We start from the raw sequence: 15,531 nt of genomic DNA, 5'->3' as shown, positions 1-15,531 counted from the left end.
CCTAATTTACAAAAAAAGGTGTATTTTGATAAATAACACTGACTTAAAAATGCAATGCAAATACCATTTTTAGAGGTTTATCTGAACTGATCAACGTAGTGAATAGCAAGGTGTTGTGCTATAATTGATGTTGTGCATAATTTGAGCTAAATCATTGTTTTACTATATCAGTATAATCACACGTTTCTCTTTTTTTTTTTAGAGGTCCTTGCTATCAAGCTTTTCAGTTCCTCGTGATGCTCCTCTGTCTCCTGTCACCGTGGCTACACTGTTGCCTGGTTACTGCTCTCTGAGGCATGTCATCGTGTAATTACCCGAGTATCGCATGGCTCAAAAGTAGGCAGCAGTCACGGCTCTGAGAAATACCAGCAATGACACTCACACACACACATTTACAAAGTTTTCTGATTCATTTCACAGTGTGCCCATGACAGCGCACATATAGGTGAAGTCAGAAATATATAACCGAGAGAGAGAGAGAGAGAGAGAGAGAGAGAGAGAGAGAAAGAAAGAGATGCATTATCTATCTTCCCAATATGACCTTCAAGAACAGAGATTATTTCTGTATTAGGTCTTTTATGTGATTATCTAACTTGAACCAGTGGCAATTTTTTAACCCGACTGGACCCGAATGTAAACAGCACTGATGTGTGTGCAGTCTGCAGCCCTGTTGGAAAAGGATTCATGAGATAGTTCGAGTCATCTCTGTTCCGTTTGGCAAAAACATCTTCATTTTAAATTACAGAGACCCAGTGCCGCTATTATTATACCCGACCCGTGTCCGAGGCACACATGAAACTTTTAAGTGGACCTGTGAAATCCTCTCGGCTACAGCACTGTATAACGATGCAGAAACTAAAAGCTTTGGTGTGCACACCCCCTAACTCTCACAGGCCCACAGGTGGGCCCAAATTGTTTACGTAACTATTCAGGTTTGTGGAAAGTTCAATATTAAATGTGTTCTCAGTTTGTCACACCACAGAAAATGTCTTATTGACCACCTAGCCAAATTGATAAAAAACACTAATGTAAATGGATGCTTGCATCGCGATTGTGTTAGGAGCGGGGCCATGCTCGATGACTCCAATGCATCATCAAGCCACCATTTTAGCCCCGCCCAAGTAATACTGAACACAGAAATGTGACAAATCTGTTTAATAGAGGTGTAAGAAAATATCGATACACGTGTATCAGGAAATTTTGTTTACCGATTCTGTATCGATTCTCAAAGTATTGATTTTTTTACATCAATCAAGATTCATGGCAGTTGTTTTGTTTTCAGTTTACATCCCGACCGCTAGATAGCAGTCTTCTCATTTCGAAACTTCAGGGGTGACAGGAAGTAAAGGTTTTCTTGGAGGACCCAGTAGCGGAGTGGCCATCGGGAGAGTCTGGACTTTTCCCGGTGGGCCGGTAGTGTTTTGAGGCTGCGAGGGCCGGTCTGATAATTATACATTGCGAGTTATATAGCAACCCCGTCTGGCGGCCTGATGTGTGGCCGCTTCCCGCTGTTCAAACTTTGCAGCCTCTTTGCTCAACACAGTAAGTGCTCAACCTGTTAGTCAGGTCCAATGAGGTCTAGGATTTTTTTAAATATAAGGGGATGAGTGAACAACCCCTCCCCAAATGGCATAGCCTGTCGGCCTTTGATGTAAAAAGACGCCGAAAGCCTGTTTATTGCAGTATATGCGGTTGGATCCATAAAGCGGATAGACTATTTGATAGACTAGTAGTAAGTGTGGATTAAGGAGGTTTAAAATCTCTAGCCTGGTGGTCAGGACATGAATGGATCAAATCAGCACATTTGCAAATGTTTATCGCCATATGGCTATATCATAAATAAAAATTAGCAGGGTAACTTTGCAGTATCACATTTTTCCTACTATGTGATTTCCGTATTATAGACGAGAGTATTCAACTGCAATATGACAAATATCCTCACAAATTATTATTTCTCAAAACTTTGACAAAACTTATTTTCAAAGGAACTGTATTGTTACAGTTATAAAAAATGAACATATTATTCCGCATATGATTTTAATAGACGAGAGTATTCATATATAACGGCAATGAACGTCTCATATGGCAATAAATATCCTCACATAACTTAACATAACAGCATAATGAAATGAATAAACAGACAGACAAGGAAGCAGGATTGACATGTAAATTGTAATATTATTTACGGTAAAACAGTAAAATAGAGGTAAATGCACCAAACACTTTAAAATAAGTAGCCTAATAACAGTGGAAAAACATTATTATCTCTCAAAACTTTATATGACAAAAATTATATTTAAAGGAAAAATTCTTACAGTTATTCAAAGATGCACACATTATTCCATATTATTCCCGTTATGAGCACAATCATCTCTGGCCTTGCTCTGTTATGTAATAGCTGATTGACAGGTGCGCATCTCCGTCCTTCAAACAGGTATCATTTTGTATATAGCAACGCTGACATCCCGGGCACGCGCGTTGAATTTCTGGGTTGAAGAATCTGTTTTCAGCCCACGCAGTACTTTTAAATGTGTGTCATGCAATATCCACTTCTCGCCGCAAGGTTGTAGTATGTGTTTACGAAATACGACAATAAATAGGTCAAGTCCGACCACCGGAAGCGTTTGATATTTTTATCAAATACAAGCAACTGTTTAAACATTTGTGTCGCTTTTAAACGGGCGGTGTGCTTCCACTAAGCTCTGGTCTCTAATGAAAGGTAGATGGACCAAAATAAAGATCTTTTTTCTTGGTCCTGAAACATGGTACTCTATGTATATGGTGGAGAGGGTATTTAAATAAACCGCAGAAATTTGGTAGTCACGTATCTATTAATAGACTACAGTGAATGTTCTGTCAGAACGTCCACTGCAGGAATCGTTCTAAAAAAAAAAAAGGGTTTCCATGGGTCTGATGCCCATTCCAACTAAAGTTTGATGCCCATTCCAACTAAAACAGTAAATGTTTATAATTTATTTTGAAAGTACTAACAAAATTCTACCTTCTGTTAAAATTTCATGCAAATATCTGATAAAATGAGAAAGTTACAAGCAAAAACATGTGAATAAGCAGCATTTCGGTCATACACATTCCATAGACATCCATTTAACTTTTTCCTCTGATTTCTAATATTAAAATAATAACTTTCTCAATACTAAACAGATTTTGACAATCCTGGTATCTTTGTAAATGGGAATGTCTGCTCTGTCTAGTCATGTGATACATTTTGAGTTTTGGTGTTTTTAAAAATTTTGTCATACCTATTGTATAGTTACTCATTTAGGAAAATTAGCCATGATTTAATGATTTTATTACTATTATTAAAATGTTTTTTTTTTTTGGCAGATTGATTAAACGATTTGTATTAGCCTACCCTAGTTTCACTACAAATACAAGACCTTTTTTTTTTAAACGGAGGGGCGGTGGTATACGAAATTTCCCGGTAGATTTTTTTGGTCCAACTCCACCCGTGGACCCAGGACCCATAGAGAACCTGTTTTAAATGGTCAGTTGGGTCCGCTCCTAGATTAATTACTTCAGGTCCCCGTTCTGATTAACACTCAGCAAAGAGATGGTAGCAAATAAGCAATGCTAATGTCAAGCCCATTGCACTAGCAATCATTATTATAGTTCAAATGGGCAAACAGTGCTTATTATGTAAGCTGACTCAAGATAAAAGTCACCAGTCACAGTAAGAGCACATATATTTTTGAATCTGAAATAATGAGTGGATTAAGCTCTTAGAGAGGAATAAATATGTAGCATATATGGATTGTATGCATCAATGTCAGGAGAATGCTGCTAGGGTAAGACAATGTTTTATTTTTATAACATGTTTACTGATTTAATAGCAATGTGCTGTGGTATATGTGCCAACCTTGTCCAGCTATCAAAAAATAGGGGTTTGGGTATTACATTGATGGCATTTTTTGGTTTTGCAAGGGTCCGGGTTGGTTCTTAACACACTCTGGAGCGAAGTTCACACAACAAGTTAAATTTTTTTTTGCTTAGGTTTGCATATGGTGGCGCGTTTTTGATGACAGCTTTCCTTATATTATATTATGTTCCCAAAAATAAGAAATATCACAGTATATCGCCATGCTTGCAGCATCGGAATGTATTGCATTGAAAGTTTAACGGTGTAACTCCACAATCTTTGTCAACGTGTTTCAGCAACATTTTCTAACATTTATAATGTGTATAGCAACATTTCTCGAAAATAGCTTTACACAAACTTTAAACCGATTGCAAACAAATATTTTCTGCCATAATTTCATCTCACGCCATACTATGCTGCAACTATTTATTTACTATTTAGTTGTATCCTCCACTGTTGCTACAGATAATATTGCCATGGATCAGACTGTATAAAAAGGAATTATGGATTCGAAGCAATCCATACAGCAGGCAGTCTGCAGATCCCCAGGGCAAACCCCACCTTGTCTATATGCTGATCCAACACCAATCCATGCTCACTTTACTTAATGAACTAACAAGAGTCAATAGAAAGTATAAAAAAGCACACTGCGAGGATGTGAGCTCTATTAAACAGACTTATAAATGTGCACTTACACACGGTGTGTTGTTAATAAAGCACTTTTGTGGATATTGAAGATGGAAATCATTAGCGAATGAACGATTTTGGCTCTCATTCTGAAAGCATTTAACAATTCAGGTTTCTTATTGATTCAATTCTTCCAATGCATTTAGTCTTACCCAGTTCTTTATGACTTTATTTCATAAGTCAAACATAAAAGTGGCACTTGTGGCTCTCTTACATGAAATTTCAATGTTTGGATTGCTTTCACCATAGTCACAGTCCTACTTCCAATTCAGTGACTTTAAACCTATTTATATATGAATTTATCCAGTTTATCTTATCCAATTTATTTACATTTACTGTAATGCTGCTTACAGTACTTCTGGAATATCATATACTGCTATTCCATTTGAAGACTAATGCACTGCAAGTTGCTTGGATAAAAGCTTCTGCCAAATGCATAACTGTAAATGTACATGTAAATGCAAATCATGCTATAAATGGTTTTCCTACAATTCTCTCTGCACATTATTAGGGATAGCAGAAATATGAACTTAAAAACTCCTGTATAGCTCGGTGGTATAGCATTGCGCTACCAGCACAAAAAGGTCATAGGTTTAAACTCAGGGAACACACATGCTGTTAAAGGAATAGTCTACCCTTTTGCCATATTAAACTATGTTATTACCTCAACTTAGACGAATTAATACATACCTATCTTTTTTCAATGTGTGCACTGTACACCGTGTTATGAATGTGTTAGCATTTAGCCTAGCCCCATTCATTCCTATGGTACCAAACAGGGAAGCCATCAAACACTTCCGTGTTTTCCCTATTTAAAGACTGTTACATGAGGAGTTATACTAGTAAGTATGGTGCCACAAAATAAAACTTTTTTTTGGTACCATAGGAATGAATGGGGCTAGGCTAAATGCTAACATATTCATAACACGCTGTACAGTGCACGCATTGAAAAAAGATAGGTATGTATTAATTCGTCTAGGTTGAGGTAATAACATAGTTTAATATGGCAAAAGAGTAGACTATTCCTTTAAAAATATATACCTTGTAAAGCATCGTTTGTGTTAAAGCATCTACCCAATGCATAAATGTTAATACTGCTAGATTCAAACCAGCAACCTGCCAAAGCAACACAGTCCTTTATTCTACCAACTAGCCATCAAACCATTAGTGGCTCAAAGCACCATTAGGGTTAAAAGATATTAAATGGGCTCATCAGAGTGACCGACCACACAAACAAGCTTATCTGTAGCAGATAACCTGCCATGACGTATCAGTACTAAACAAATCAATTTACACCAACCAGCAAACTCAATCAGATCAATCTGAATTAGGAATGAAAACACTACAGTTTGCAGTTTGATTGTTATTAAACACAAATAAAGTTTCTGGGATTGTTTGTTTTTTTCCATTTGGATGAAGTCTAGTCTAAGTTTATGCCACACTATAATGATTGCACGCGAAGTGATCTTGCAGAAAAAAACAACAACTCACTCACACATAAGCACATAAGTCTGCTTTTGCGGTTTTGAAGGCTTGTTTAATTCCCACAATACCCCTGGCTTTGAGTTTTATTTAAAATTCTGTCACGGTACAATAAAATCATCACGGCCTAATTACAACTCCGGCGATTACTGCAAAGTTTAATTAGCGAAAACAAGACATGGCACAATGACGTTCCCACCAGATTCATCCCCAAATCTCTAGTGCGCTTGTGCATCTCTGTGTAAGGGCTTTGGGTCAGTTATTTTGAGTAAATCTCATGAGGCCACCAGTATAGCTTATACCCTCCCCGAACTTTCTGTTTATTTCTGATGTTAACATGTAGGGACTGGAGCAACACAGGGGTGAATCTGGGTTATACTTTGTTTTTTCATTTCCTGCACTGTCCAAAGCAACAGGATGTAGGTTTAAGAGCTGCACCCCAATTTGCCTACTTACTGTATATGTACTATTTTTGAGTGCAGAACAACACAGTATGCACACACTGACACATACTAACAGGAAATAGAAGTGACGCTGTGATCCTTAAGAAATTCAAACATCAGAATAAATCGTTTATTATTTTTCATGTGATATTTATTGAATTAGTGACGCATAATGTATTTAATTTGTTAATGCGCCCTCTCGCGTTGAGTCCACTTTGAATTTTAACCTACAAACAGTAATCCATCTGGGAACTTTTTACTTATAACATACTGTACAATGATTTGAGACATACTAATTCTAATTTCAAATAGTATTTAGGATGCAGATTGGGAAACAGGAAAGAACTACAGCAAAGGCTAGTGCTTTAACCTATTACAGTCTATGGCTTTAACGCTCGAGCTTGCACACAGACAGGAAATAGCTCACTGATGCCACCTAATGAACTTGTCAGGGCATTGCAACCATGTGTCATGACAATTGTGTAAGAGAGAATATACTGCATTACCTCGACAGCCACAATGATGAGGATGAGCTGAGTCTCTGATTCGGTGAAGTATGCTTTCACATTCGGGGACAAACCGATTAAGGCACAGTTGGTCACCACAGCAATAATACTCATGGTCTCAAACGCCAGCTAGAAGACAAAAGTCCAAATGTTAATGGTGAATAGAAATTGTTGTGTAAATGTTCCTTATAATCTTGAAGACCTTTCAGATAAATGGTAAATACAAAACATTAGTTTTGTGGACACATAATCAAATTTATATGACATGGTTTGTTTTGACTCATGCTAGAGTTTGTGTTTCTAATCTTTAGAAAAGTAAAAATGTTTGGGTGTAAAAATCTTGTCTTTGTAGTTTTACTAGACTTGTTGATTTTGTATAAAGTTTTAGTTTGTTTGTAACACTAATAAGATTAAAAAAATTACATTACTGTCTGTTTTAAATGTACTGTTTCTCTATTTCTGTGTCTCCTCACACATTTCGGCTCTTTCAGATGTGAGACTTTCTCACCTGCCACACCCCGATATCTGCGGCTGGCACTGAAAAGGGACGCTTGAAGACGTGGCACATTTTGAAGGCATCAGAATAAACCTCGGTGATGTTGTTCAGTACCACCAGCACAGCAGCCAGCGGGTACACACAGGAGAAAAGACTCACATAGCCGAACAGCAGGAACTGCTCGAGGTAGTCGTCAAAAGTGCCCTGATGATGAAAGTGATTTCACAAAGATGAACATGAGCATCTTAACAAACACATTATCAAGTGGTTTGTTGTCATATCACAGCATTTCATTGTTTTTTTTATATTAAAACTACTGTATGTAGAAATACTGGTAACACTTTTGTACGGGGACCTATTCTCACTTTTACCAATTTGCCTATTAGCTTGCATATTGCTAGCATATTGGCTGTTTATTAGTACTTATAAAGCTTGTAATAATGCATGCAATAACCACATTCTTTATCCATCAATCCTATTGCCTACCATACCTACAACTAAACACTACAATAACTACATGTACCTTATTAAGCACTAATAAAAAAATAAGAATTAATTGAGGCAAAATGCATTGTTAACAGTAAAAATGTAAAATTCCTATACTGGAATGTTACCGAAATCTCTGACAGAGTCCATCCAATACGAAGTCCATCTATGTGGTAAGCTATAAAATGGGTGACTCAGACATCATCATGGTTATAATCTTTATCATATTAACTTATAAACGCTTACATTACCATATCAATGTCTATTTTAGGTTCTTGCCCTAACAAATGACTACACTGGAAATACATAATGCAATTAAAACTGAGGTATTTTACATATAGAAGTCTAAAAAGTACAGAAACCGATGGTAAACAAACAGTATTTCTTATTTTAAGAGTAAAATTCATTGAGAGAGAAACACACTAGTTTTATCCACGTTAAATCAGGGCTATTATTTAGGCTTGAAAATCGTTTCCAAAAACTGAGCATTAACTGAGTTTACTCTCAACCTATTTTCGTTACATTCCTTTATTTACATTAACCTATTTATTTTCTTTACTGTTTATTTTGCACTGTTTGCACATTTTATTTGCCTTATATGTCTACTGTATACACTGCACATAATCTGTAATGTATGCATAGCCTCATAATCATATTTCAAATTATTTACCGGATTAAGAGTTACTGGGATATAAAGTAGAGTACTGTACCAGATATGTGTTCATGTCAGTTTCTAGCTGAACTTGTTCCAGCAGAGGGAGCTCTTTGTCACCCATTAGCCTCCTCATTCTCTTATGGGCCTTCTTGTTCCTCCTCCTCTGCAGCCAGTAGGGCAGGAAGGCCTCCATTATTTGGTTAAGAATTTGAGAGGTGATGAGCAGGGTGGCCAAGCTCTGAGTCCAAAGACAGACCAAAAGCAAAATTACCTTTATTGAGAAACTTAAAATGATTGCTTATGATAAAGCCCTAAGTAAGTGAAGTCATCAGAGCACAGCTTTTTTTTAATAATACACTTACGTGTCTCAGAAGCTCCATGTTTTGCATTACGAAGGCAATATAGAATAGAGAGGCAAAGCAGTTTACGAAGTTAAACTGGAAACAAGAAAACAGAAATTAGTTCAATTATATTTTAACTTGTAAAAAAGACAAAGCTCCTAGACCTTTTGACCAACAAATCTATGCATTTATATAATACATGTCTATTTATAAAGAAGTATTGTAGCGTTTACTATATATGGACACGTTTAAACAACTTAATTTTGCAAGTAAATTCAACCTGCTTTTTAAAGTTTTAACTTGTGATTAGTTGACATAACTTAGAAGTTGAAATTGTTTACTGTACCTAATTTGTTAAGTTAAAGTAACATAAACATGATATGATATAATTTTTTACAGTGGACATGTATATTTACCATAGAACTACTCCATAGACTTTTTATGATTGTATTTATGCCAATGGTTTTTGCAGGCAAAAAAATCTCTAATTTCAGGTTTTTAATGACCATTGGAGCCTGTGTTGCAGATTGAACATTATTTGTAAAATCTGTAAATTAAAGGGCCTATATTACGGCATTTCCACTTTTGCAAGATGTTTGGATATAAATGTGTATGGGCAGCAACAATGAAAAAATCCACCTTCTCGCAGATTCTCTTGTTAATGTGACATCACACAAACAAATCCCCGCCCATGGCCACTGACTTACTGGTTAATTGTATCCAAAAGCTTTTCTAAATGTGTTTGTTATCATGCTATAGCGCTAATGCGCACAATGCTATTGTCTCAAAATGTATTCACCGAAAACAGATCTATTTTTTACCTAAAGCGCTGACTGTCTGTTTGTAAGGGAGTGAGGAGTAGTAGCTCATTTGCATTTAAAGGTACACACACAAAAAAGTGCACATTTGGTCATGCTTTAATAAATGAACAGTGGGGTATTTTGATCTGAGACTCAGATACATTTTAAGCACACTTGAGACTTATATTACATCTTGCAAAAATGTGAGGAACTACAAAGGGCATATAACACTCCAAGATAATCCTTAAAACGTACCACCAAAACCTTGAGAACAAGATGATTCTGAAATGAAGACTCAAGTCTGTGGTTTTCTAAAAAAAAACATGAATAAATGTACTGTATCACTCTGATGTCAGGAAACATTACTACAAGCATTATTAGTATCAGGCACTTTACAAGCAATTGTGGCAAAGTTAAACAAATATGACTAAAAATAGATAATTGCCTTTTAGGTCACCTTGCTGGTAAAGGCAGTTTTAAAGTCTTAAATTTGGGATTAAATGGAAGTTGCGAGTTTCTTTATTTCCATATCATAATGTATGTACTGTATTTGCAAGTGTAACTGCTTCAGAAAAAAAACATTGGGGCGGGGACCAAATTTCATCCATCGGGAACTGATTGGATCATTGCAAGTTGGGCGTTCCTAACAAAACAAGTCCCCAATAGCCCCGCCCTTGCACCATAACTCATTACAGAAAAAGAAGTTGTTTCAAGAGGGGTTGGAGTTTTTTTGCTAGATGGGATACAATTACAGCCTAAATCCCATAAAATATTGGATTTAGGGTTAGGTTTGAGGTTAGGATTAAAAGCCCTTGCTTTATCCCTTCTCACCATAACCGGTTGGAGGTTGACGTTTTTGAATTTAAGATTATTAGGGCACATGAATTAGAAAAATAGTCCTAATGAAGTGAACAGATAAATAAATAAATAAATAAAAATATTTAATAAAAAATAAGATTTAATGGTGACTCTATCTAACACAACAAATAAACTCAGTGTACGTTGAACAGTAATTAAGCCAAAAGATGAAAGCAAAGTAAAAGGAAAAAGATGGATAACATACCCCAGTGTGTGAGAAACTCTGCTGCATAGCGATAAAGTAAGTTCATGATCTCGATAACCACAGCGTAGATGATACTGGGAACGAACAGCAGGATGCTGGTTGCAAAGTTTGGATTGTCATTGTATATACTTATGGCCCAGTGCTCCATCATAAAGTAGACCATCATCACGTAAAAGGACAGATACAAGCACAGCAATACGAAAGGAAGTGAGACAAGGTAAATCCTTAACTGCCGCCTGTGTTGAGAATACAGACAATAAAAAATGAGCAAATATCAATATTGTCTTTAGTTAATCACGCTATATATATATATATATATATATATATATATATATATATATATATATATATATATATATATACAACTAAAATAACGCATGTTTTCTAGAGTGCATTTCCAGCATATGATGTACAACATAGTGTACGAGACGTAGTGGCGTAGTGACGAACATGTAATATCCTCTTGTCAAATTGGAATTCTTCTGACATTTTTATATTTCAATTTCCTGACTGTTTTGCTTTCTCCGCTTTTCGCATTCATCACTACTACACCACTATGTCTCGTATGCAATGTACAGAACAGCCAGGCCATTTTAAATTTCTAATGTAACTCTGATTGTGTTTGTCTAAAAAAACACAATCATATACATCAAGGATGACTTAAGGGTGAGTAAATCATGGGGCAATTTTCATTTTCATTCCTTTAAGACAATACTGGATGTGCAGTTTTCCTGGCAAAGTTTAGCGTATCCCTAATATTTGCGTATCAAGTGGATTGCTGCTATTTTAGCAGAAGTCAATATTATGAAGTGTAATAAGGTAATTAAGAAAACTAATTGGCTTGTTTGTTTTTTATTTCTCAACGCCCATAGTGAGAACAAGTTAATCCACAGACTCAAATTAATCTATACACAAGGTCAATCTGGCATCTCCAATTCACCTAATGCCTAGTTCACACTAGATTGCACAGATTTTAAGCCTGATTCGCAAGTCATCAAGCTTGCCAACAGGTCGGGCTGTGATCGGGGGCAAATCAGCGTGCAGTCAGTGCTCTCCAATCTTTATGCGAGAACTAGTCAACAACACATCAAAGAGGCTCGCTTACTTGCTTACTTACTTACTTATTCATTTAGCTGACGCTTTTATCCAAAGTGACTTACAATTGCTATATATGTCAGAGGTCGCACGCCTCTGGAGCAACTATGGGTTAAGTGTCTTGCTCAGGGACACAATGGTGTGTCACAGTGGATTCGAGCCCGGGTCTTTCACACCAAAGGCGTGTGTCTTATCCACTGCGCCATCACCACCCCATAAAAAAAGGCCTACGCCTCGCAGATGCCAGAAAAATATCTAGCAAGACATGTGATGTCACGATGAGCTAAAGCCAATGCTGATTTATTTTTTCACCCACTTTCATTTTTTTCTTTTTTAAGGGTTTTTAACTCTTTCCCCGCCATTGACAAGATATCTCGTCAATTAAGAGAAAACGCTTCCCCGCCAATGACGAGATTTTCTGTCTTTCCACAATACCGCTATTATCCACCAGGTGGCGCCCTTCCACAACTTTTAAAACCCGGAAGTATTGCCCTATGGCAAGCTGCTGCATGTCCGTGTCTGTTTTAAAGATTGCTCTGAATGGGATCTCTATGAAAAGTCCGTCAAAAAAATGGAATTATTTTTGCTTTTTGCTCAAAATGTGGTGTTTTTGCAGAAACCTACCCATATTCAAAAGCTGATTACAAAAGAACCACTGAAGGTAGGATGAAATGTTTTTTTGTTTGAAAGCAGAGGGTCTGTTCTTTCATTTGGTATATTGTATGTTTATATATTTAAAGAAGAACATTTTCTGGAAAGCATTAAATTTTGGTGAAAATCATGAAAAACGCTGGCGCTGGCTGGCAACTTTTTTAAAAAATGCTGGCGGTGAAAGAGTTAAGAGCAGGAAGTGACACAAGGTAAATCCTTAACTGCCGCCTGTGTTGAGAATACAGACAATAAAAAATTAGCAAACATCAATATTGTCTTCAGTTTATCATGCTATATATATATATATATACAACTAAAATAACGCATGTTTTCGAGAGTGCATTTCCAGCATATGATGTACAACATAGTGTACGAGAATTATTTTTGCTTTTTGCTCAAAATGTGGTGTTTTTGCAGAAACCTACCCATATTCAAAAGCTGATTACAAAAGAACTACTAAAGGTAGGATGAAATGTTTTTTTTGTTTGAAAGCAGAGGGTCTGTTCTTTCATTTGGTATATTGTATGTTTATATATTTAAAGAAGAACATTTTCTGGAAAGCATTAAATTTTGGTGAAAATCATGAAAAACGCTGGCGCTGGCTGGCAACTTTAAAAAAAAATGCTGGCGGTGAAAGAGTTAAGAGCAGATCATTGTGCAAACAGCTTGCAGAGCTAATTTCTTTCTCACGTATATTTTCAAATAAGCAATTCCTGTTTCCCATTCCACTTCTCACAAGTTTTTTCATGACAAAACTTGTATTTTCGTGTAACTGTTTGAGGTACTACAAGTAGCATCCTGTCAGCCTTGACGACAAACTTAGGTCCCTTCTGTTGTTTCTTTGCTAATGCAGGATCTAGTCAGTAAATTAACTACTTCATAATGATATAAAGCAACGGACGCACTCTGAAAAACTATCGGCATGGATTTTTTTAATAGCCAATAGCCGATTGTTCCACCAATGAACTATCGGTGCCGATTAATCTGCAAAACCGATTAATAAGTCTATTTCTACCAGGCAAACCTGATACTTATGTTAAATATTGTTAAAATGGGCATAATATTGTCCCTTAATGCCCTATATCTTATAAAGCTGTTTTATGACTTTATCTATCATGAAAAGCAATTTAAAAATCATTATAAAAATAACCTGATGTAAATTTGCACTGAATATTTCAGAACTGGTACCTGGAGCTAGGGTAGACCGGTTCTTCTCGTCCTGTGACTGGATTAAACCCCAGTTCTCCGTGAAATCCAGGCCTCGGTTCTTCAAAGGCTTTCCTGCGGCTCAGCGTACCCCATCTGTACGCTAACGTAGCGCTGTATCTCTTCCACACTTCCAGGAAAACCGTAGACCACACCAGGTTAAAGACAGCGAACAGCACATACTTGTCATAGTCCTCCCAGTCAAAGAGGTAGTATGGAATACCGATTAGAGCCATGGGAACCAAGGCAATTGTAAAATACTCCAGAAACCCAAAGTAGAGCGCCAGTCCCTCGCCGAAGTAAGATCTGACCTCATCTAAATCATAAAGACAAAGCCAACATCTTTAGTTAATGCAGTTTACAGTTCTCATCACATACATTCAACAAATATGACAAATACTGTAGCTGTTTATCAATGCTGACGTAACTATAATTATTGTGAAATTCTTTTGACACTAAATGATCTCAAAAGAAATGATATAAGAAGTCCTGGGATTAAAGTTCATGTTGCCAGCACATAGAGAGAGTGACTCACCCAATGGCTGGAAGGTCAGTTTGATCCGTTTGTACCAAGAGAAAGAGAGTTTCTTGAGATCGTCTTTCTGATGGAGAGGAAAATACTGCACTAGGATACCTTTGGACTGCAGTCGCCGTACTGGAAAAGAGTTTAGAAATAAACAACAGCATTAAAATGCATTTCATTTACAGTACATTTATGTATTTATGTATCTAACAGGGCATTGAAACTTAAAATTTTTATCAGTATGGGAATCGAACCCACGATTTTTGCTCTGATAATGCAATGCTCTTCCAATTGAGTGACAGAAGCATGTAAACAAGCATCCAAAAATACTAAAGCAGGCTATTGTTAAAAATTCTAATATTATTTAAATTTCTTGAATAGTGTTACCATATTTTCCAGACTATAAGTTGCACTTTTTTCATGACTTCTAGTCAGGTGCGACTTATATGTCAAAATAATTTTATATGAAACAAGAGAAACCATTACCATCTACAGCCGTGAGAATCCGCTATATGCAGCTCCTGTATTTATGTAATTCAATGGATTCAGTGATGTGGAATGACTTTGGGACCTTTTTGAACTTGATTTGGCTTGCTGTGTTAATTTAGCCTATTCGGCCTCCCAGGTATGTTGGATATGCTATTGTGTTCGGTGAATAAATGGTAATGTTACGTTAACTTGAACGGATACCTATTCAGCCGGCTGTGTGCCATTGTGTAGTTGAATAACTTACCTTTCCAAATTAAATGTCTGTTCTTAGATTTGGATTTTGTGAAATAATTTTTTTAATAAACGCGACGTATAGTCCAGTGTGACTTATATATGTTTTTTTCCCTTCAAAATGCATTTTTGACTGATGCAACATATACTCTGGAGTCCGGAAAATACGGTATATTTGCAGCATTTTTATGGGTTTTCACAAACTCCCCCAGGCACAACAAGTTTGAAAAGGTCTACATGGGAATAGGTCATATTAGCCCTTTCACATAGAGATTATGGAAAATACAAGGAAAATGCACTTCTGGATTTGTCCAGGATCGTTTGAGTTATTCACACTGCCAATGATTTTTCGGAATCTGTGGGTGCATTTACACACATACTGTAAAGATACCGTAAAAACATGTGACGTATTTAAAGTCCATCACTTGGTAGTTTTTTCGCAGTGTCTAAAGTTTGCTTATTATCCGATAAACCATGCCTGTGAATTTTTGTTTATTTAG

The 15,531-nt window shown here is 36.5% G+C and overlaps 1 protein-coding gene across 4 annotated transcripts in view; it reads right to left on the bottom strand.

Moving 5' to 3' along the window:
• Positions 1-15,531, bottom strand: part of ano10a (anoctamin 10a) — a 31,348-nt gene that overhangs the window by 11,902 nt on the left and 3,915 nt on the right. For all 4 annotated transcript variants that reach the window (XM_073811668.1, XM_065246215.2, XM_065246216.2 and 1 more), the window contains exons 5-12: positions 14,324-14,443; positions 13,771-14,104; positions 10,837-11,072; positions 10,029-10,084; positions 8,995-9,069; positions 8,688-8,870; positions 7,504-7,695; positions 6,996-7,124 (exon numbers count right to left, since the gene is read on the bottom strand). In XM_073811668.1, the coding sequence (XP_073667769.1) occupies positions 6,996-7,124; positions 7,504-7,695; positions 8,688-8,870; positions 8,995-9,069; positions 10,029-10,084; positions 10,837-11,072; positions 13,771-14,104; positions 14,324-14,443 (1,325 nt within the window). The remainder of the gene's footprint in view (positions 1-6,995; positions 7,125-7,503; positions 7,696-8,687; positions 8,871-8,994; positions 9,070-10,028; positions 10,085-10,836; positions 11,073-13,770; positions 14,105-14,323; positions 14,444-15,531) is intronic.

Source organism: Paramisgurnus dabryanus, chromosome 13, assembly GCF_030506205.2.
Source record: "Paramisgurnus dabryanus chromosome 13, PD_genome_1.1, whole genome shotgun sequence".
Classification (NCBI taxonomy): Eukaryota; Metazoa; Chordata; class Actinopteri; order Cypriniformes; family Cobitidae; genus Paramisgurnus; species Paramisgurnus dabryanus.
This window is presented reverse-complemented; position numbering and strand designations above follow the sequence as displayed.